Below are 21,687 nucleotides of genomic sequence, written 5' to 3' on the forward strand. Positions count from 1 at the left end.
GGTGAATGTCGATAGCGACTTGCTTCTGACCTCGTGAGTTATGGCCCTGCCGCGGTCTCCATTTGCAACCGCTCCTCAACCGCCGGGAACAGGCGAGATTCTCCTAGGCCTGCTGCCCCCGGACAGACAAAGCCTCAAGACCATCAACTTTCAGTATCCACTCAAGCTTATAGCTCCAGATCCGCACCGATCGGCTGATGAGAAGCACGTGACCATCGTCTTCCTTCTCACTTATGGCGGCGGATTGGTTGGAGGCGATCGAATACAGCTGAAAGTGGAACTCGAGGATCATGCACGTCTGGTCCTTTTGACTCAAGGCAGTACCAAGATCTTCAAGTCTCCGACAAGGGCCAGTATCACGGGTCAGGTCTTAGACATCAAGATTGGGTCGGGAGCGGCTCTTTGCTATCTTCCGGATCCTACGCAGCCCTTCGCGGAAAGTGTCTACGAGCAGAAGCAGACCTTTTATGTCGACGACTCTGGGAAGAGCAACTTGCTAATGCTGGATTGGGTCAGTGAAGGTCGCAAAGCACGCGGCGAGAGCTGGAGCTTGTGGGGTTGGAAAGGTCGCAATGAAGTCAGGGCGTTCGACGAAAAGTCCAAAGGTAGACTTCTACTGAGAGATGCAGTCACGCTGACAGATGGCACTCTTGGTGGTGTCGGCCTCACCCATAAAACCAACGATCTCGGCATATTCGGCACGCTCATCATTTATGGTCCGCTGTTTGCAAATCTCGGGAAATTCTTTATGGAATCTTTCAAGAGCCAACCTCGTATTGGTGCCAAAGACTTTACTGATGATGGCAAGCCCGACCACAAGCACAAGGATAATGGACTTCTATGGACGGCCGCAAATATTCGAGGCTTTGTCTTGGTGAAGTTTGGAGCTGCCGATCTTGATGTTGCCCGACAATGGCTCGGAAATCTGCTCAAGCTGGAAGGAACCGTCGAACGACACTTCGGTCACCAGGCATTGCTTTGCTTGCGTTAGACTTGACTTATGCTTATTTGCCATGCGTAAGGAAGAGGCGGTCGCCAACGTCACCCAGGCCTGGCTTGATCATGCCAGCGTCAGTCAGCGACTGGTCAACGCCACCCATCCAGACCTCTACTCCTTCAGGCCATTCCTCCGCCACCTTTGCGACACCATTGGCAGCACCGAGAATTCCGATGAAGATAACGCGCTCGACACCCCATTCTTTCAGTGTTTGAATGGCTGCGACTGCAGTTCCACCTGTTGCGACGACGGGGTCTACGATGATAGCAAGCTTAGCAACGGCAGACTGGGACTGTGGTAGGTTGTTGTAATATTCGACTGGCTGTAATGAGATCTTCTCGCGGAAGAGGCCAAGGTGGTGTACGGGCACTGGGAAGGGGAGGATGGCTTGCGCCGCTTTGCACGTATCAGCGACTGTTCTCGAAGCTTGGACTAGGCACCTACCATCGAGCATTCCGAGGCCTGAACGAAGGATCGGTACAAGTGTGACCTTCTGCGGAGAAATGGTTTCGAAATCGTACTGGAACCCTATCGGCGACTCGTCCTACCGTTTGTTCAGCAACTGTGGAACATGCCTACGAGAGGCAGCGACGTACTGTGCCAGCGGTGACGACCTCTAGGCTAGCCAACGCTTCGGTCGCTAAGATCAAGGAGATTTCGTGAACCACATCCTTAGTCTCACGGGCATTCATGGACTTTGATCTGAGCTGGGACAGCTTTGCCCTGAGGCAAGGATGCTTCGAGACGTGGACATTAGTGGGAAGGGCGGACATGACGAGCGGCGCAGGCACAGGGCGCAGAATCAGCGCGAGAGGAAGAGAGAGAGAGAGATGTCAAACAGTGCTTCGATTTTGTCCGCGGTGAACTACTTATCGCAGACGTATGCAGGTACAGTTGGTACCACTGCAGCACCATATCTCTTAGGTGGGGATCCATGTGCGCGGGGCAAGCAACAGGGTGTCGGGGATGGCCGATGCGCAAAGTGCGCGGGCGTGAGTCGGCCCTGCTCTGTGTCGGGAATGTAAGATGCGTAGTCTGCATTCTAGCTAGGAGACCATCTGTTGAGCGCGACCATTTGGGGCTCTGCATGCGTTCTGTTCATGGCAGTGAGCAATCGCAGTGATCGCTGGTCGGCGCGGAGAAGACCCGTCTCCGACGTCATAGCGGGCTTGCATTATTCCTGAGGGATTCAATAATATCTGAGCTAGCACCTGCACCTTATCCCGGTGGACGTTATGCGATTCTCCATGTATGCGTGACACGTCAGATTCCCGCAGCAGAGCCTGAGATCGTGGCCACGAGTCTATGGAACGGGAAGCGCGCCCTCAAATCACCACATTGCGGGAGCGATGGCAAGCAGAGCATTTCCCCGACAGTCTGGCGCAGACCCGAGTGGCGACGGAGAGCAATGACGGTAAAGCCACAGAGCTCAGTGAGCTGAACGCTCCCCAAGCTCGAGTCGAAAACCCTACGACCAGCTCCCTCGAAGATCCTGCCTCGTCTGCGGAGCCCCAATCAAGACCCTGGTTGACCGAGCTTGAAGCGCCTTCGCCAGCTACGAACGAGAGCAGAGGATCATTCTTGGACGATGGAGAAGGCCGGAAAACTTCAAATGAAGGGTTCGCTAGACAGCCAGAATCTTCCGGGCCGGTTCAGAATGGCTTCAGGGAGGCAGAAGGGCAGAAATTGAAGACGAGCGAGTCACCAGTGCGAAAAGTCGAGTACTCGCCCTTCCTGACCGAGCTATACACTGTATCATGGCTAATATTCTTCTCTTTCTGGGGCACACTGGCTCGAGTTGGAGTTGAGGCCCTTACTTTGTATCCCAATTCACCGTTCGCATCGAGAGTCCTGTGGGCCAACCTGGGAGGGTCTTTTGTGATCGGCTTCTTGACTGAAGATCGGCGGCTCTTTCAGGAAGAATGGGGTACACCTAACCCAGGTGCTGGCCATGCTGCGCACGTCAAGGTGAAGAAGTCTATTCCGCTCTACATTGGCCTGGCTACCGGTTTCTGCGGATGCTTTACCTCTTTTTCCTCCTTCATGAGAGATGCTTTTCTTGCACTCACGAATGCTTTGGAGTCACCGAATCCGACGACACCATATCAGGTCGACCCAACCGTTCATTCGCGGAATGGTGGGTTCTCCTTCCTGGCGTTGCTGGCTGTCCTTGTCGTCGAGCCAGCAGTCTCAATTGGAGCCTTGAAAGCCGGTGCGCATTTCGCTCTACTCCTTCAGCCTGTTACGCCAGTCATATCTCATCGCCTTTCTAGAAAATTGCTTGAGCCGGTGGCTACGGTGCTCGCATTTGGGTGCTGGCTAGGGGCCATATTCCTGACCATTTGGCCACCAGGCAACAAGACACATTGGCGATATCGAGCGACGTTTCCTTTGGTGTTCTCACCACCGGGATGCCTGCTCCGTTATTATCTATCGAAGCACCTGAATGGTCGAATTCCAGCATTCCCACTGGGAACGTTTGTCGCCAACATCCTTGGAACAATAGTACTGGGTATGGCGTGGGACTTACAGCATGCGACAGGAATAGGCGCAGTTCCAGGGGCCACTGCAGTGGGCTGTTCGGCCTTGCAGGGGTTAATGGAGGGCTTCTGCGGGTGTTTGACGACGGTCAGTACATGGGTCTTAGAACTAGACAGCTTGCGACGTCGACATGCGTGGATTTATGGATTGGCCAGTACCGCGGTTGGACTAGCATCCATGATCATTATCATGGGTAGTATGGGGTGGACCATCGGTTTCGCAACACCTTTTTGCAGCTGAGACTGCTTCATGGCAGGGTTCTACGTAGGCAGGCACCAAAGCAGCCGAGATAAAGAAATGTCACATAAGCAAAGTGGTCAAAGCCCCCAGGGACGGTCTTCTTTGAAATTTGGCAGTATATGACAACAACAACAAGGAGCCCGGCGAACCCGAGCATTTGTTAAGCATGACAGGCTCTGCTCAGTAGTGCTTGCAGTTGTTTCACAGTAGGAATTGTTGTCGTCGTCAACTCTCATTCAGCCAATTTCGTTAGCGAGCCAATGATATGGGTTGTCGCCGAAGAATCTCACCAACTGTGGCTTAGCCGTACTAGCTGTAAGCAACAACACGCCGCCGTTTTGGGGTTTCACACCAAATCTCACAAGGCTGAGACCGTTCTGACCATACCGATACCAAACGGCATCCCTGCCGCAGATCGCTTTCAGGAGGAAGCGGAGCTCAATACCTCCTGTTCCCCATCGCCAAAAGGCTCCAGGCCCCAGGCCCCAAGAGCTGCCGCTTTCCCCTGGACCTTGACAGACTCGTGCATCTCTTTTCATTCCTCGTCCAAACACTCTGCCGCCTGTCAAAGCGATTGCTGACCATTGTCATTCATTCGAAATCATTCACCAGGGTCCCTCACCACCAACACAGTCGCTCATTTCTCTGCATTGCTGTTCGCAGCCGATTCCGAGGCCGCACTTGCAGCGAAGCACCAACCCGAACCGCGAACGCGGGTTACACGCGGTTGCCCTGACCACCGAACTTTCAGCCACTGCTGCTTTGACACCCACACACCTATCTCAGACATCTCTCATCACTCGTTGGCCACGATTTTCACAGCCTCATTCCTTTACACGGGGTTGGAAGGGGAAGTTGAGAAGCAACTGTGTCGCAGGAGAAGCTACAAACACGCACCAACCTTTGAACCTACACCCCTGACCTGACCACACGCGATATTTCGACAATGCATACTCAGGCACTTCTTGTCGCCTCCCTCCTTACCCTTACCCGTGCCTGGGTATCGTTTCCCGGTGCCCAGCCCCTTCACCAGCATCCTTGGGACGACCCTACGCCTAAAAACCTCGAAGTACCCTCACCAACACCAACCCTTGGCCCCTCCGAAGATTCGCTTCGCCAGCTAGACGCTACACCCTCAGCACCTTCAATATCCACCATTCCAAGCATGACCACAGTTCCATACCCTACCTCGTCGCCCTCATCACCCTCAGAATCATCATTACCCCTACACGCGCAGCTAATGCGTTGGATAAAGCGACAAGGTGCGGCGGTCTCAAACCCGCAGGCTGCACAGCCGAATCAAGTGACACAAGTCTCGCCAGTGACGACACTGACGATGATGAGCAAGGGTGAGGACATCAGCGTCGTATACACGCAGACGTTCCCCGAGGTTCCAGAGCAGTGGCCCAGTGCCAGTAGTGGTGCGATTGGGTTGGGAACGATTCAGGGGGAGGTCGGGCAAGTAAAGACGAAGAGACAGGAGCCGGTAAGCGTGCCGGCCGAAGCAACGGGTGCACCCGAGCCTCGTGCATATGGCGGTCACGATGTTGCTGGCGAGGAAGACGAAGCCCATGTCGAGCAGAGAGATGCAGCATTCGAGAAACGGTCAGCGGGATCTAAGGCCTTGGTCGCATCAGGCGCTGTGGTTGCAGCAGGCGCCCTTACCGTCATTGCCGTGCTGTGAGCCAGTCATCACTTACGGATAGCATTCCCGGCTTTGGAGCATAGCATACCCAAGCGACCGGCCACAACTCGTACGAACGCAGCGGCGACGCCCGAATATTTGCGTCTAGCACACCAGATGCCGCTTCACGCCTCGTTAGAAATTTACGATATTTCTTGTGCTAGCAGCGCACCGGAGTCTCCCACCTGGGGATACGCGCCTTTATTCAGAGGCTAGCGCCTGGCCCCAGTGAAAATCACGAACAATACCAAGAGCACCGCAAGGCGATAGGCAAGCGGATCAAAAGATTAATAGATACCAAGGCACAGGGCGGGTTTCGGGTTGTACGGAGTACATTCTGGGAACGGCGACCTGAACAGTTTTCGATTGGTGGTATGCACATATCACGAGTATTATGAGAGCGACCTGTTGATGTCGATATACAATGAGGCAACCACAACCAATTTTTTCAGATACTGTACGCGCCCATCGCGAGGGACCAAGGGGGGGCAAAGGAGCGTTTGACGCAATCTCTGAAGTGAAACTTATATTAAGAACAATTGATTTGAGCGTACGAGAGCAACGGACAGAGACATACAGGAACAGGGACGGGGACGGGTCCCTTTTGAAATGGAACAAGAAAACTGATTCCAAAACTTCTCTCTGAATGTCTACTTAGTGCGCGATAATTGCCCATGCCCTCGAGTAGTACCTTGACCGACCCCCTTCGACAGGGACGGCCACTTTGCCCATGTTCAAACCATTCGCTCCCTTGCACTATTCAGAAGCACAGTATAGCATAGCGTAGCTCTCAAGGCCCAGCCTGAAGCAGGAAGGAGGGGGGGGGGGGGGGGCCATCAAACTTTTTTCTTGGGCTTTGGGCTTTGGGCTTTGTGGTTTGTGTCTTTTCGCGTTGCCACGTACATGCACACCTCAGAACCCCTGACCGTTGGGCGTTATCCCTCCATCCAGGCTTGCGCAGTATCGCTTTCTTCATTCCTCCCATGCACGTTGGGAAGCTAGCGGCTCGAGTATAGCTTTCTGCCCGTCTAAAATGCCAACTGGAGGGGCCAAGGGTTTCGCTGCCTGTCAAACGATCGATCGATCGATCAATCAATCGAACAGTCGTGCAAAATCCGGCGTCACGACCAGTTTGGCATGCACCTGTCCAAGAGGATATGCCTTTGCGTTCGTAGCTTCGTCTGTATCTTTCTCTTTGCCCCTCTTCCCCTTTTCGTTATCCGTGTCCTCCTCACCGTTCTCCATCGCCTCGTCCTCGTCTCGTGCTGCTGCTGCCGCCTCCGCCGTGCCGTCCTGCTGGCCCTGCTCTGGCTGCAATCGCTGCTCCAAGAGCACGGCGTCCTGCAGAAAGTCCACCTCGGTGCCAAGCTTGACGTCCAACGAGCAGCCGCCCCAGTCCAAGCTGATCTTGCCTGAGGCGTGCACGTTGAGCTTACCGACGCGGCCGTGCGGGAGCTTCGCCGTCGAGTCCGCCGTCAGGAGCCCCGAGGATGGCTGCGGAACTGCCTGGCCGGAGCTCTTGTGCGTGGTTGCTCCTTTCTGCTGCTGTGGGGCTGTGGAAGCAGTGCCGACTTCGTGTTCCGACTTGACTTTCACGTCGTCGCCTTCTCCGTCGCCGTCGGTCTCCACGTGTGCGGCGGGGTTGACGAGCAGGGGCGTGATGGGTGGGAACTGCATCAGAAAGAGCTTGCCTTCTTCGAGGGCCTGGATTGTGGCTTTAGCTTTGGCTTTGTTTTTGCTGGCAGCTGTCATCGTGCCGGTGGTGAGATGGTTGGGAGCGAAGATGGAGAGGAGTTTGTTCGTGTCATCTACGACGCGCAGGCGCTCAGCACGCTCTTCTTGCGTCTCTTGATGACCAGCAGCGGATTTGGTGCGGGGCCCGGAAAGGCGTCGTGTGGTCGCAGCGAGAGCCTTCTTCTTGACTTCTGGAGAGGAGGGCGGAGACTTGAGGGGCTGTCCGTCGTCGTTGTCTGCAGTGGATATGACAGGCGGGTCAACCTCCATCGCGTCCGAGTCGTCGAGAATGACTTGCGCAGCGGCAGCCTCGCGCTTCGGCTTCCGCAAGGCTCCTGCTCTTTTGCCTTTCGTGTCTTCGTCCTGGAGATCGTCTGTGTCGACTCGCGTTCGTGGGGCGCGCACTGGCCTCAAGCCTCCTCCGCCGCCAGCACTCTTGCGTATTCTGGGTTTGGTACCGCTGTCTGCTCTTCGTTTGCCTTTAGAAGTGACAATATCATCTTCTTGTTCATCCTCGATCTCGGCATCTGCAGCCTCATCGTCGCTGCTGATCCAAATCCGTTCTATGTCCCTCCTCTCCACCTCACCCTCATCGTCCTCCGGAACCACAATCTCATACACTCCTGGCCCAGACGTTCCCTTTCCTACAGTCACAACACCACTGGCGCTCACGTCTGCCGTCACAAGCCCCTTCCCTCCGGACGATGTAGCCTGAACTTGTGCAGCACTGGCCGCCTGTTGCTCGATCTCTTCCTTCGTTCTTGCTCCGCCCGCTAGCCACTCTTCTCGCCCCTGCGCAGCATCTTTGTTCCGTGTCTTAGCAGCACCAATGTTCCCACCAAAGACGCTGAAACCGGTGCCATCGCCTCTTTGGTGGCCCTGCTCCCGGTTCGTGCCGCCTCTGCCCGCCTGTCCCGCCCCTCTGGCCCCAGCGCGGCCGCGGGCTGAGCTCAAAGGATCAGAGGGTGTGGGGTTTCGTTGTTTTTCGCGATCGGCTTGCTCGGCGGCATAGCGCTCACGCTCGGCCTTGGACTTGCGCGTGTAGCCAGCTCGAGGCGCGGGCCGGCCGCGAGGGATGGGGGTGGAGCGGTTTGAAGATGGGTTGGACATCTTGCGGTTGCGGTTTGAGGAGTCTCAGCAAGTCCGAGATAATATTGCCAAGCTGGTGGTGGTCATCTGAGAAATAGTTCTGCTATGAGAAATTCGTAAGAGGCATTGCGATCGTAGAATGTTCTGGTGTGAGTTCTAAATAGTGGTTGAATGGTATGTGCAGCTATTCAATGATTCATAGAAACCGAGAGGTTGGTCATGAAGTCGTTGAAAGCATTGCCGCGCCGTCAACAGGTGGATTAAGTAGCAAGGTGGGCGACCAGATCTCGCACCTCAACTTGCAAACTGAACTTGCAGTGAAACGAGGGTACAAAGATGCGGGCAGTGAATGAATTTAAAGTGGGTCTCCGACATGTCCTCACTGATCAGGCGAATGAGATTCTGCTTATGTCAGCAGCCTTACATCGGAGATCCATATCCGCAAGGCTGCGGACTCTTCGGAACCTAACCTCTGCTCTGCAAGCAGGGGCTTCGAGTTGTTCAGAGGTGCTATCACACAAGGTCCAGAGGCCGATCAAAAGACTTAGTGCATGGATCGCATCATTGCCAAATCACAAGAACCTATGGAGAGACTAAACACCGAGAAAGCTCGTTTGACAGCTGTTATTGCGCGTCCCAGTCGCGCCGGAATATAATCGCGCGCCTGCTAAGCTCCGTGCCATCTTCCAATATTAACGCCGTGAAGAACAGCAGACCAACGCACACTGAAGCAACTTTGCCCCCCTGGACAAGTAATGACATTCGGCGCAAACTGAAAATTCTTTTCTGAGTCTCATCCATCGTAATGTTCAGGTTCGTAACGCAGAACCGGCGCACTTCTGGCAAAATAATCCCACCATATGTACTATCTCTTTCTCTTCTTGTCCTTCGAGGGACTGCCCATGCCTGCGACTGTCTCGACGGCCATGGGTGGCAGCATGAGTGAGTCGTCCGCGTTGGAAAGCGACTCAAGACTGGTCTTTTTCACCGGTACGCCCATGTGCCTACCGAAACGACCTCGTCGACCGTTGCCTTCATCTTCGCTGACGCAACCTTCAGGGCCAATGCCGGCGTCCTTGCAGCGCTGGCAAGGCCGCTGTCGATCGCATCCTTTTTTGCTTTTACGGCAGCGTTGGCAGCGAGGCTTGGTCGACAAATCTTCTTCATCAACACCATATGCCGGCATGTTGGTGGAAGACGCCGAAGAAGCCTTGCGAGGCGCGGGCATAGAACCTGCAAGCGAAGGCTTTGTAGGCTTGTTCATCGGTCCCTGACGGGGTTTGCTCTTGTTCTTCGAATGAGAGCCAGCACGACCGGAGCCATGCATGTGGGTAGGGCCGTCATGCATCTTAGTCTTGATTTTCTTGGTCTTGGGCGCACCTTCGAAATCATCGAACTCACTCTTAATGTGCCCGTCAGTATCGTATTCAACCTCGCCTTCATCGAGGTATCTGCGGTGCTTGGGCTGACCGCCTTCTTCATCACTATACTCATCACTGTCGCTGGTAGCGCCAGTGGAAGAGGCTGCATCGGCAGCGCCACTAAAAGTCTCGTCCATGGTCGAGTTAGACGTGCGTCCGTGAGAGTAATTGGAAGCGTCCCCTAGCGCAATCAGAGTCCGAGCAACGTCTTCGTCGGAGATGCAGCTGGCCACTGTGGGGTCTGGGGTGGGCAATATCCCACTGTATCCTGCTCTTCCAGTATAGGGTGTCGTCTGCATCCTGTCTCGCAGATGATGACGATGCTGGGGGGCAGCGAACCCCCCCGTAGCGGAGTACTGATCGGTCGAGCCGTTCGAGTACCGGGGGTTGTGGCTTTGCGGCGAGAGCATTGGCGGTGGCTGCCCAAAGAGCTTCTGCGCCGGCGGCTGGAAGGGGGAAGGCCCCTCCTGAAGAAGGGAGCGCCTCTGTGGGGAGATTGAAGATTGGGAGGCAGCGATAGGAACCTGTGGCGGTACAAAGAGTGGCAGTGTCTAACCGAGTTAGTATGGGAGTAAGAAGGGTCAAGCCTGGACGTTGAGGGGCCTTACCGAGCTGTCAAAGATCGTCTGACCACGGCGTCCATCTTGCAACACGTTGGCTGTGCTGATATCAGAGCTGGCCAGCATTTCACTCTTTGCTCGACGAGAGCCTGAAACAGAGCTCCTGCCGGCCTCGCTATCGCTGTACCCATTGTCGTCACTGTAGTTCCCGCTGGCGCTGGATCCACGGCTCACGGCAGAGAAGGAGGCAGGTTTCTGCTGAGAAACGCTCCGTCTTCCACGATTCTGCGATGGGGAGACGCTTCGCTTTCTGGCTAGTCTTGACGACGAGCGGGAAGGGGAATGTGACTGCTCTCGCATGTGAGGTGGCAACATCTGGAATGGTTCCCCAAGACTGGGCTGTCGCTGAGGCTCCGGTACAGCAGGCACCGCAAAGGGGCCAGACGGGTATGGTGTGGCCCCATTTGAGCCAGGCACAGTCCTGACGTAGAAAGTGGTATTGGCAGCCAAGTTCTCATAGGAGGCAATCAGAGTATTGCCCTGAGAATCCTCGAAACTGATTCCATGGCCGTCATAGATGCCATAGAAGTTCTTGACTGTGGCAATGATCGACTCGGTGGTATCGTGCGCATTGACTAGGACCCTGAGGGGAATGCGCGCTCTTGTCTTGGAACTCTCATCGAGCAGAAGCTCGAAGGCTATAGACTTCCCGGGCTGCTTGACAGCCATTCTGGCAGGCTCTTGCGCTAGAAGCTCAGATACTTCCATTCCCCGTGCTGGGGGGAGGTGATGTTTGTATTGCAAGTATTGGTAGAGGCTTTCGTCGCAATACCCCCGGGGTGGGAGACCAGTGCCGATGACGACAGTGAGGTGCAGCCAGAGGTGATGAGAAGTGGTCAAAAGGCAGTCGGAAGGCTAAAGCGGGACCTCCAGTTAGCTTCTATAAGTATGGGGTTGTGAAATTGGCAATAATTGAGGTGTGGTATGGAGCGCCCGTGGTGGTCGCAGAAGGGCGGGTGTGCAGGCATGCCCGGAGCCGTACCACAATCAGATCGGTTCGGGGGCTTACAATATGCAAAACAAGACCCCAGAAGGGTCGCCGACGACTTGAGTACCGGCTCCGATTGTCAGTGAAGGAGATCAGTCTCCGAATGACTCGTTCTGAGCGATCCGGCTGGACCGTCTGCAGAGATCCTCTTAGTGAGGCGCTGACAGAGCAGGAGGACTAGATGTCTCCCACCTGCTCTGAAAAGGTGAATAGAAGCAAGAGATGGATGGCACCGGTCACCAAGGCTGCAGTAGCTATGCCTAGGAGTAGAGTAGGTGTTGGTGGTGGTGTTGAAGGAAGAGGAGGTGTGGGAAGGTGTGAGGGCGAGGTTCCTGGCCCTGCGCTGAAACGGGAGTGGGTCTTGAACCTATGACCACCGACCCAACCCGTCCAACTCAGCGACGTACCACAGGAACGTGGGTCTAAGCGGCAGAAAGTGATCAATCAGGTCCGGAACAGAAATGTCTACCACTGTTGACTACGAGAAATGCATTATTGCTATGTAGAAAAGCCACCGAAGACAGGTGCTCTGTTCTGCACAAAGCGAGCCAGCGGGCGCCAGCAGTCTTGTGCGACCCAATGCATCGCCTGAGCTAAGAGTTGACGGTGTGCGAGTCAGGCATGGTCGGCAAGATTTGGCAGTGATGGACATATTCACCCACAGAAGCAGCTATGCTGCATCGGCCAAAAGAAAGGCAAGCAAGGGAAAACGAGGCCAGAACAATTGAGAAACTAATGGGATCGCGGAAGGCGGTGCGTAGCTAGCGAGCACATCGCTTGGCCCAGGATGAGTGTGAACCCCTCTTCTGTGCTGGAGAGGGACTCGACGCTGTTGGCCGCATTGCACTCCCGCCTCTGGTTGGCGAGGATGAGCAAGCGGCAAAAAATCAGCAAGCCAGAGAACTCCAGCCAGCGTCAGCCGTTCATAAAAGGCCGCCTTCCGGGCTGGGGCATGAATAACAAAGAGACGCCCGAGGATGTGGCAGAGCAATTGGTCCGATTGCACGTTTCCATCCCTCGAGCCCACCGCCAACTCGGAGCTCCACCCTTGACTGCAGGCAGCACCAGCGCTGGCGGCTTCTTTGGTCTTTTTAGTACCAGGGCTTCGTGGCAGCTCTGCAACCGTTGGCTCCGCGATGTGCCTTGCTCCGTATCGGCCTCGGCCATCAAAACATACTTTGGCCTGCACACTCCAAGCACGGCATGCAGAAGTCCAAGCTCCCCATATAATCTGCGACAAAACCCCAAATGATTAGTCTTGGCAAGGTCATGCGGCGACATGCTCAAGCCACTGAAGCTTCGACAGGGTTCGCTTTGACCACGATACATTGATCACGTAGACCACAGCGATCCAGGGGAGACTTCAGCCGGAAGAAATGCCGGCGCTGCGGCGCATGCGCTGACGAGCGAGACTTTTGGCCCGCCGTACCGTGATGCCGTGGGATGACCCCAAAATACGAAGATCACACGTTGAATTCCGTGGCCAAAAGCTTGCGACAGGCCAGACGCTTCCGCGACCATTGGGGGCGCTCGCATTTAATCTACTCTCTCGTAGCACTCTTGCCGGTTTCGTTTTTGGTGCTTGCGCACATCTCTACAGCTCCCGACATTCGCGATAATGCTGGCGATGTCGTCGAAAGTCCGTAACTCTCAACTGTCAGGCTATGATGTACATTCCAATCTGACGGCCGATGCGGCTGTTTCCAGCTGGCCTCAGTCGCAGCAAATGTGCGACTCGATGGTAAGCGCATCTGCCCTGCTGGTCGCCGCAACCTGCCATATCTCTGAGACATGACGGAATTGGCGCTTAGGCCGGTTTAAGGTGCTCACCTATCATCTCGTTCGGAACCAAGCCAGCCAGCACGGTCGACCCAACGGTCGCGACGTCTGGCATGGGCACGCAACCATGATTGCGAAACAATTCTATATCCCTCTTGCCTTGCTTCTGTCGCAATCCTAGCTTCATCAGACACCTGCGCAACCAACGGCCTTCGCCCTGCGCACATCCTGACCACAGTCGCGTGGACTTCCAGACTCAGATCGCAGCATGTCCGCCCGTTCATACGGGTCAAGTGCATGACTGATCTATGTTAGAAGTTGCGACCGACTCAAGGGCCATTCATCACGTGATCGCGCGGTTGGACGTGTTTCTTGGCACGATCTGCTCATCTTGCGGCTTTCGGCCAACGAGACAACATCTTGGTAAGCTGGGTCTGCAAAATTGATGCCAGCAGGAATTGCATATAAAAGACTTCCTACCAGTGGTGTATCAGTATCGCCGAGTCATAGTTTGTTCTCATCGTAGTGAATAAAGGGAAATGGACGTGTCGGGAATCTCGCGATTCACAAGGAGAAATGACGTACTTTCTCAGGCAATTGCAGCCCGGCGTTGCGGGACCCACTTTGATACCCAATCACTCATCACGAGGCTCGAGCCTTGTCGGGGCTATCCGCGCCGGTGTTTACTCCATCCTGCTTTAAGCTCGATCTTGTTATGCTGTACCTGCGTTGCCCGGTCGCTGTCGTTCATGTGCTTCCAAGCGCACCTTTACTGATAACATCGATTTTGGTTCCTGTCAACACCGATGACATCCTCCCCCATGACATTCTATCTCTAGTCTGTCGATGTGCCGCGTGTCGCGTCTCTTCGTCATTCCTTCTGACCTCCCCTGGACACCGTGATTTCGAAAAGATTGAATCTGCAGCTTGCACATTCCACGATCCTCTGTGCTTGTTGAAGATACAACAAAGCCTTCACCATGGATGCTAAGGTATGTCTCATCCAGCTCCACATGTTGTCCATGCCTCCCTCACAGACGCTCGAAACTGAGATACGCCGGCGCAACTACCACCGTCCCTCCTGGACTCGAGATGAGACATCAGATGCTAACAGTTGATGCTCTTGTTTTAGCCTCAGCGTCCCCTGCGCTCGATTCGAGTGCGAAACGACGAGAACGCTCCCATCGACAATGGCCTAGGGAAGACCATTCACACCCGCAACAAATCAAGTCCTGCTCTGGCTATGGCGGCTGCCAACCAGGCCAAAGCTGGCATCAAGCGCACTGCCTTTGGCGATGTCAGCAATATCACACAACAGACCAGACCTAGCAAAGATGATTTTGCTTTGCAAGGAAAGTTCACGGGTCAGGTCTCGTCAAAGCCTGTGCCAGCTTTCGAAAAGAAGTCCGCTCCTCTCACTAGACCTGCCCAACGACCTATGTCAGTGTCGAACTTGAAGAGTTTCTTGACCGGCGGCTCGTACTCCAACTCGCAAGATGCTGTTCCCAAGGAAAATGCCGTCCAACCCCAAGCCGCCAATACCCGAAAGGTCCTGAGCAAGCGCAATACCACTATCTTTCGAGATGTGCAGCCTGTCCTGGACACTGTACAAGAGCGTGAAGCACGCGAACCTTCTAATTCAGTTGATTCGATGTTGCCGGCTACTGCTGCTATCGAGCCTGAAAAGTACAACAACCTAACCCTGCCACCACCAGCTCCGGTCAACGAACCCGTTGCAGAGCCTGTCAAAGATGCCACTCACCCCGGCTCAGAAGCCAGCTTACCTGGGATCGAGACCGTCACACTCGAGCCTGGCACATTGTCTCCTCCTTTGCCCTCCACCACTGTTGCCGACCCTGTTAAGCAGGCCCTGAGTATAGCCGAGCTGTTGCAAGATAAGTCTCAGCCGGTTGCTTCTGTTCAGTCTATCGATGAGGTTGTCAAAACTATCCTCGAACCACACCCAAGCGAGCTTCCCGCGGTTTCTGCAGTCGCCGCCCTTCCTCATGTTGATCAGAAGAGAATCAGCTGTCCTGTACCTGTTGAAGCCGAGGAGCGCTGGGAAGAGGAGGAAGAAGGATACGTGACCGCTCATTCCTTCCGATCAAAGAGCGAGAATACCACTGGTGGAGTCACCACCATTCTCTTCCCTCAGGTCAATCCCAAAGTGCGTAAGGAGATCAATGCTGCCAATGCTCTGGTCGAGGCCGTACGCTCCCCTGAGGAAGTCGAAGATGAGAAGTACGATACCAGCATGGTGGCTGAGTACGGCGACGAGATCTTCGATTACATGAAAGAGATGGAAGTCAGAATGCTCCCCAACGCTCACTACATGGATAAACAGCACGAGATCCAGTGGTCGATGCGATCAGTCCTGATGGACTGGCTGATCCAGGTGCACCACCGCTTCAGCCTACTCCCCGAGACTCTGTTCTTGTGTGTGAACTACATTGACCGCTTCCTCTCCGTCAAGGTAGTCTCCCTGGGAAAATTGCAGCTTGTTGGTGCCACAGCCATCTTCATCGCCGCCAAGTATGAGGAAATCAACTGTCCTTCGATTCAGGAGATCGTGTACATGGTCGACAATGGCTACAGCATCGACGAGATCCTCAAGGCTGAACGTTTCATGCTTACTATGCTCCAATTCGAGCTGGGATGGCCCGGACCGATGAGCTTCCTTCGTCGCATCAGCAAGGCCGATGACTACGACTTGGAAACTCGTACCCTTGCGAAGTACTTTCTCGAGGTTACGATCATGGACGAACGGTTTATCGGCAGCCCTCCCAGCTTTGCCGCCGCCGCATCTCATTGCTTGGCTAGAATGATGTTGCGAAAGGGTGGTTGGGTATGTTACTACGCTCGCAAACCTTTAGTGTATACTGACCTTATCACAGAGTCCTCACCACGTTCACTACTCCGGTTACACCTTTTCCCAGCTGCGACCCCTAGTCAAGCTCATTCTTGAGTGCTGCGAAGATCCCCGCCGTCACCATGCCGCTGTGTACAGCAAGTACAGCGACAAGCGGTACAAGCGTGCTGCTACGTTTGTGGAGAATGAGATTCAGCATGGCTTCAGCCTCCAAGATGTTGCTTACATCAAAACCCTCCCGTCTAGCTTCATGCAACCCTTCTACGACTCTGTTCCATATCTCCAGGGCTGAGATAACGACCTGCCAACCATCACCGGTTTTTGTCACCAATGATATGCTTCAGCATGTCTTTCTTTCTCGACTTAACGCGTTGCTGCATGTCGACAGATTCTGTGGACGGGATGCTAATCACCATTTCGCGCCACGATCAGCGAGATGGCTATGAGCGGTGCTACGAATTTACGATTCACCTTCTAATGTGCATTATCCGATGCTCAGGCATGAAAATATGGGACTTCTGAGCATTGGACGGCGTTGCGGAATCGAGCGTATGAGGAGCTGTTTATGGTGCTGGCCAGCTGGACTTCGAGTATGCAACTTGAGAGCGAGGTAAGCGAGATGGTCTGCTTCCCCGGCCACCGGTATGAGCTTCTACAATACTACTTGAGCGCTCAGGTCTATGACAAGATGACCAAGTGGCGTTCGAAGAGTAGGGGCATGATTCCAGCAAAGTGCCTGCCACAGCGAGAGCATGATATCTTGAGGGCAATGAGCGAAGCATGCTGCCTTTGATAAGTAATGCAATTAAAAGTTTATGAGAACATGGCTTGCTCCCTTCGAGCACAATTTCAACTGCTTTGTGAAGGCTGGCTCACGAAGCTGTGGAGCAGCACCCCTAAGCTTGTTCTAGCTCTCTTGGAGCAGTCTTGAGATACACGTTTTCTCTTCAGGACTGGTTTTACCGTAGTGATTGGATCCTACTGAGCAATGTTGCCACGATAGCAATGAGAGGCACATGCATTGCTGGCGAAGGGACATTTATAGGATTTCCGCGGATAAATGATATTCCGTCGCCGCCACCGAGTTCCCGACCGAATTCCTCAACTCATGATCTTTCATGACCTCTGAATTCGCACGAAAACTCTCACAAGAGAGTGAAACGGCGGAGTACCGATGGCTCTGTTTGCTCTACATCATTCATGTGTGTCGCTGAGTGGCCTCAGTCCGGTCGCTTTCTCAACAAAGAAGGTAGGCTGTTAAGCGTGTGGACCGTGGATCGTCCGCCGTTGTTCGTCGAACCTGAAGAGCAGTCTCAGTTTCGCTCGGAGCAACCCGCTTTATTATGGCCCCGAAGAGAGGCCAAGGCAAGAAAGTTGCCGCTTCCAAAACGCCGGCAGTGCCACAAGAAGCAGATTACGTTGTCTTCACCAATTCTAAAGGCCCTGATGTACCGAATCGCAAAAAGAAGGCAGAGGATAAGGACGCAACTCCTGCACCGCCTCGTCCAGACACGAAGAAATTGATTGGTGGCGCCTCCTGGACGGGTAAGCTTCCAGTCAATCTGCTCTCGGAGCAGTGCCAGCGAGAGAAATGGAACAAGCCAGAGTATAGCATGCGAACTGTCAACAACGATGGAGAGAAGGCTTTTCGGTCGTCCGTCACGCTGTCGAAGAGGGATCCCAAAACTCAGGAGGTAACTACACTTCCCTCCTTTGAGCTCCCTCGCTCGCATCAGGACCAGGCAAACGAGCCCACTGCATTGGAAGCACGCCATTTTGCTGCTACCTATACACTGCATAGGATCGCGAGCATGAAACAGATTCATATGGCACTACCACCCAAATATCGCGATCTTTGGAAAGGATTGTTCGCAGATCTAAAGAAGGAGGATGTGGCGGAGAACAGAGGTAAGAAACACCGTCTTCTTCACCCATGCGTTATATCCCTTGTCTGTTGTCATACTCTCGCAATACTGTGGAACCAAGACCCTGGCTGGTCCAATACATTGCCGGGCCGCGAGGAGATACTGTGGCAGGTAACCAGGGGAGAGCCCTTCATCTGACAGACATCTGTTGAACACTGAACTAATACGCAAGTCAGGGTGGAAATACGATGCTGACCCTTTTGCTGCGGATGCCAAACGTAAAGAAATCCATGCTGCAATGGATAAGCGGAAGGAGGACCAGGAGAAAAGGGACGCCAAGAAAGCAGCTGAGAAAGAGGCTGGCATTGTGCCGATACCTCGAAACAGTGCCTTCGCTCGAGCACCGCGAATAGAGTTGGGCGAGAACCTTCGCAATGAGCTCGAGGGTGTGGTCAGAGCAAATACCCATTGGAATGTCAACCATATTCACCTAAGCAGATCGGACCAACAGCAAGCTGAAGCGGAGCTGACAGCGTCCGGCTTCCGTGCTGCCCACGTTCGTGAAGCTTTGGAATATGTTGGCAGTCGAGAAGAAGCATTTGAATGGTTGCTTATTCACGTTCCCGAAGATGACCTACCTCCATGGACACTACCGTCAACCTACAGTGCAGGAGTCAGCTTGGCTAGTACTAACCCTACCAAGGACGCAAAAATTCGTCGTCTTGCGCGAGCTGGATACTCCGGGAATCTTTGCTCTCAAGCTCTCCGAGACAATGACGATAACGAGCTTGAGGCCTTAGAGGCACTGCAGTCTAGCCTGGTTCCTCCCGGAATCTCTGAAGCTACAGAGGCGTTCTTGGACATCGACGTCTGGGAAGAAGAGATGACAGCCCTGGAAGCTATCCAGGGAGAGAATTTCGTGCTACATGGACCAGGTGCTTGCTCCATTAAAATACAACAGCCGCAACCTAGCTCAACAACTATACACTTCTATAAGCCGCAGTCCGGCTACCCTGATCGGTCTGTGCCCATTATAGCCATTGATGCTCCAATCCCAGCTCATGTCCGCTTGAGCGCTCTCCGGCAATGCTTGAATTATGCTTGGAACACCCTCATTGGCGACCAGATGCTGTACGCTCTCATTGAATGGCTCGAAGCAAATCTATCAAACGTGCTTGCGAACCCTGGCAAGTTGATTGACATTGATGTCGAAGCAACAGATCTTGGCCTGAAGCAAGTAGCAGAGAATGCAAAATCCGAAGCCAAGAGTAAGATCTCACCTCCTCAGCGTCTGCCGACCCGTACTAGCGCTAAGGACCGACGGAATGATGCCGAAATCAAGCAGGCTTGGGAAGCGCGACAGAGAACTGATGCACAGCAGCAGATGCTCAAATCTCGTCAGGCTCTGCCTGCGTGGAACAGGCGTGCTGAAGTCGTCGATGCGATTAAAAGTAAGCAGGTGACCCTCATCACGGGTGAGACTGGATCCGGAAAGTCGACACAGAGCTTGCAGTTTGTCCTCGACGATGCTATACAGAATGGCACGGGATCTACTTGCTCAATGATTTGCACGCAACCTCGACGAGTTGCTGCACTGTCGTTGTCGGACAGGGTGAGCGCTGAAAGATGTGTGTCGGAGGGCGACGAGGTAGGACACATTATTCGTGGAGCCTCAAAGACCTCTTCGAGAACAAAGATTACTTTCATGACGACGGGCGTCCTGTTGCGTCGACTCCAGATGTCAAAAAGCACAAAAGCGGCACTGGAGGGCATCAGCCATGTTTTCGTCGATGAAGTTCATGAGCGTTCGCTGGACACCGACTTCCTGCTGGCATTGCTGAAGGATGCAATGAAGACATCAAAGCTGAAGGTCGTATTGATGAGCGCCACAGTTGACGCAGACATCTTCGCTAGCTACTTCGGAGGAGACTCAATGGTAGCTCGGGCTCATATCGAAGGGCGTACATATCCTGTCCAGGACCTATACCTCGATGATGTGCTTCGAATGACAGGCTATGTCGGTCAGCAACTTCAAGAAGAAGATCGTGACCGTGAATTGGGCAAAGCTATACAGAGCCTAGGTGCAGGCGTCAATTATGATCTGATCGCCGCTCTCGTCACCCAAATCGACGGCGATCTCGGGACCAAGCCCGGTGGGATCTTGATCTTCTTACCAGGAACACTAGAGATCGACCGCTGCCTCAGAGCAGTCACTCAGGTCCCCCGAATGCACGCTCTGCCGCTCCACGCATCACTACTCCCAGCTGAGCAGAAACGTGTCTTCCCTCCAGCTCCCAAGGGCACACGCAAGGTCATCTGCGCCACTAATGTCGCCGAGACGTCCATCACCATCCCTGACATTGTTGCGGTCATCGATACTGGTCGTGTAAAAGAAACAGCGTACGACATAGTGTCTAACATTGTTCGACTGCAAGAGGTATGGGCGTCCAAAGCGCAATGCAAACAACGCCGTGGCCGCGCTGGTCGTGTCCAGGCCGGCACCAATTACAAGCTCTACACCCGCAATGTTGAAGCTTCCATGCGTGCGGCCTCCGAACCCGAAATCCAGCGGGTACCCCTCGAACAACTCTGTCTCAACGTCAAAGCTACAGCGCCTGCTGTTGATGTCTCTGCGTTCCTCCGCAACGTCATCTCTCCACCGTCCTCAACAGCCGTTACCAATGCTGTCTCCCTACTACATCGCATGGGCGCTCTAGAATCAAACCTCCTCACGGGTCTGGGAACGTACATGTCCATGCTTCCCACAGACCTGCGCCTCGCGAAACTTGTCATCTACGGCGCCCTTTTCAGTTGTCTGGAAGCCGCACTCACCATCGCCGCCATCCTCACCGTCAAGTCGCCCTTTGTCTCCCCGCGCGATAAGCGTGACGAGGCCAAGGCCGCACGACTCGCTTTCCCATCCGCAGACGGCGACCTCCTCCTCGACCTCGCAGCATTCAGCGAGTGGAAGACCAACCTGTCCCGCCTGCCCAACCGGGAAGTCGCACAATGGTGCAACGCACACTTCCTCTCTCAGCAGACTCTCCGGGACATCGATTCGACACGATCACTCCTGCTCGACGCACTCAAAGAAGCAGCGTTGCTGCCGCCAAATTACTATTCGCGCGACACTGCGCCTACGTATGGCCAGTTCAACGCCCATCTGGACAACCGCCCACTCCTCCGCGCCCTGATCGCCGGTGCCCTCAGCCCCAACATCGCCGAAATCAAGTTCCCCGAGAAGAAATTCATGGCGAGCATCTCGGGCGCCAAGGAGCTGGACCCGGAGGCTCGCACCATCAAGTTCTTCACTGAGCCACCTTCTTCCTTGTCCTCCTCCTCCACCTCCGGCGATGCTTACCCCGACAATTCTGCCGCCGGCAAACCACCAACAAGCAACATCAACACTACCAATAACAACGAACGCGTCTTCCTCCATCCCAGCACCGCCCTCTTCACCGCGCAATCCTTCCCCAACCACTCGGCCTACGTCTCCTTCTTCACGCGCATGGCCACCTCCAAGACGTTCGTGCGCGAGGTCACGCCCGTCAACGCATATGGGCTGCTGTTGTTCGGGGGCCGCGTCGAAGTGGACGGGTCGGGCGCGGGCGTCAGCGTCGACGGGTGGGTGCGGATGCGGGGGTGGGCGAGGATCGGTGTGCTGGTGGCGAGGTTGAGGGGCGTGCTGGATGCGGAGCTGAGGAGGAGGGTTGAGGGGGAGGGGGGAGAGAGTGGGGAGGGCGGTTGGGGTGCTGGTGCCGGCGGGAAGGAGTGGGAGCGCGTGCAGAGGGTGGTGAGGAGGTTGGTCGAGTTGAATGGGCAGGATGTGTAGCATGGCGATGAGTTGGAGGTTGAATAAG

The 21,687-nt window shown here is 54.5% G+C and overlaps 8 protein-coding genes across 8 annotated transcripts; 5 read left to right on the top strand and 3 right to left on the bottom strand.

Annotated features, from left to right (window-relative positions):
• Positions 1–40: 40 nt before the first annotated feature.
• On the top strand, positions 41–991 carry HMPREF1541_03791 (uncharacterized protein; the record flags this gene model as incomplete). Its single annotated transcript, XM_008718139.1, has 1 exon — positions 41–991. One exon carries the CDS (start codon positions 41–43, stop codon positions 989–991), a length of 951 nt encoding a protein of 316 aa, XP_008716361.1.
• Positions 992–1,004: 13 nt separating this feature from the next.
• Positions 1,005–1,770, bottom strand: HMPREF1541_03792 (uracil phosphoribosyltransferase; the record flags this gene model as incomplete). Its single annotated transcript, XM_008718140.1, has 3 exons — positions 1,005–1,393; positions 1,442–1,541; positions 1,594–1,770. The coding sequence occupies 3 exons, from the start codon at positions 1,768–1,770 to the stop codon at positions 1,005–1,007; spliced, it is 666 nt and encodes a 221-aa protein (XP_008716362.1).
• Positions 1,771–2,302: 532 nt separating this feature from the next.
• Positions 2,303–3,778, top strand: HMPREF1541_03793 (uncharacterized protein; the record flags this gene model as incomplete). Its single annotated transcript, XM_008718141.1, has 1 exon — positions 2,303–3,778. The coding sequence occupies one exon, from the start codon at positions 2,303–2,305 to the stop codon at positions 3,776–3,778; it is 1,476 nt and encodes a 491-aa protein (XP_008716363.1).
• A 1,165-nt stretch (positions 3,779–4,943) lies between these two features.
• On the top strand, positions 4,944–5,462 carry HMPREF1541_03794 (uncharacterized protein; the record flags this gene model as incomplete). The annotated part of the gene is made up of 1 exon (XM_008718142.1): positions 4,944–5,462. One exon carries the CDS (start codon positions 4,944–4,946, stop codon positions 5,460–5,462), a length of 519 nt encoding a protein of 172 aa, XP_008716364.1.
• A 1,092-nt stretch (positions 5,463–6,554) lies between these two features.
• On the bottom strand, positions 6,555–8,306 carry HMPREF1541_03795 (uncharacterized protein; the record flags this gene model as incomplete). Its single annotated transcript, XM_008718143.1, has 1 exon — positions 6,555–8,306. The coding sequence occupies one exon, from the start codon at positions 8,304–8,306 to the stop codon at positions 6,555–6,557; it is 1,752 nt and encodes a 583-aa protein (XP_008716365.1).
• Positions 8,307–9,150: 844 nt separating this feature from the next.
• Positions 9,151–10,995, bottom strand: HMPREF1541_03796 (uncharacterized protein; the record flags this gene model as incomplete). The annotated part of the gene is made up of 2 exons (XM_008718144.1): positions 9,151–10,257; positions 10,315–10,995. The coding sequence occupies 2 exons, from the start codon at positions 10,993–10,995 to the stop codon at positions 9,151–9,153; spliced, it is 1,788 nt and encodes a 595-aa protein (XP_008716366.1).
• Positions 10,996–14,073: 3,078 nt separating this feature from the next.
• Positions 14,074–16,254, top strand: HMPREF1541_03797 (uncharacterized protein; the record flags this gene model as incomplete). The annotated part of the gene is made up of 3 exons (XM_008718145.1): positions 14,074–14,085; positions 14,226–15,938; positions 15,988–16,254. The coding sequence occupies 3 exons, from the start codon at positions 14,074–14,076 to the stop codon at positions 16,252–16,254; spliced, it is 1,992 nt and encodes a 663-aa protein (XP_008716367.1).
• Positions 16,255–17,305: 1,051 nt separating this feature from the next.
• On the top strand, positions 17,306–21,659 carry HMPREF1541_03798 (uncharacterized protein; the record flags this gene model as incomplete). The annotated part of the gene is made up of 2 exons (XM_008718146.1): positions 17,306–17,870; positions 18,064–21,659. 2 exons carry the CDS (start codon positions 17,306–17,308, stop codon positions 21,657–21,659), a joined length of 4,161 nt encoding a protein of 1,386 aa, XP_008716368.1.
• Positions 21,660–21,687: the final 28 nt, after the last annotated feature.

The sequence above is a fragment of the Cyphellophora europaea genome, assembly GCF_000365145.1.
Source record: "Cyphellophora europaea CBS 101466 unplaced genomic scaffold supercont1.3, whole genome shotgun sequence".
Lineage (NCBI taxonomy): Eukaryota > Fungi > Ascomycota > Eurotiomycetes > Chaetothyriales > Cyphellophoraceae > Cyphellophora > Cyphellophora europaea.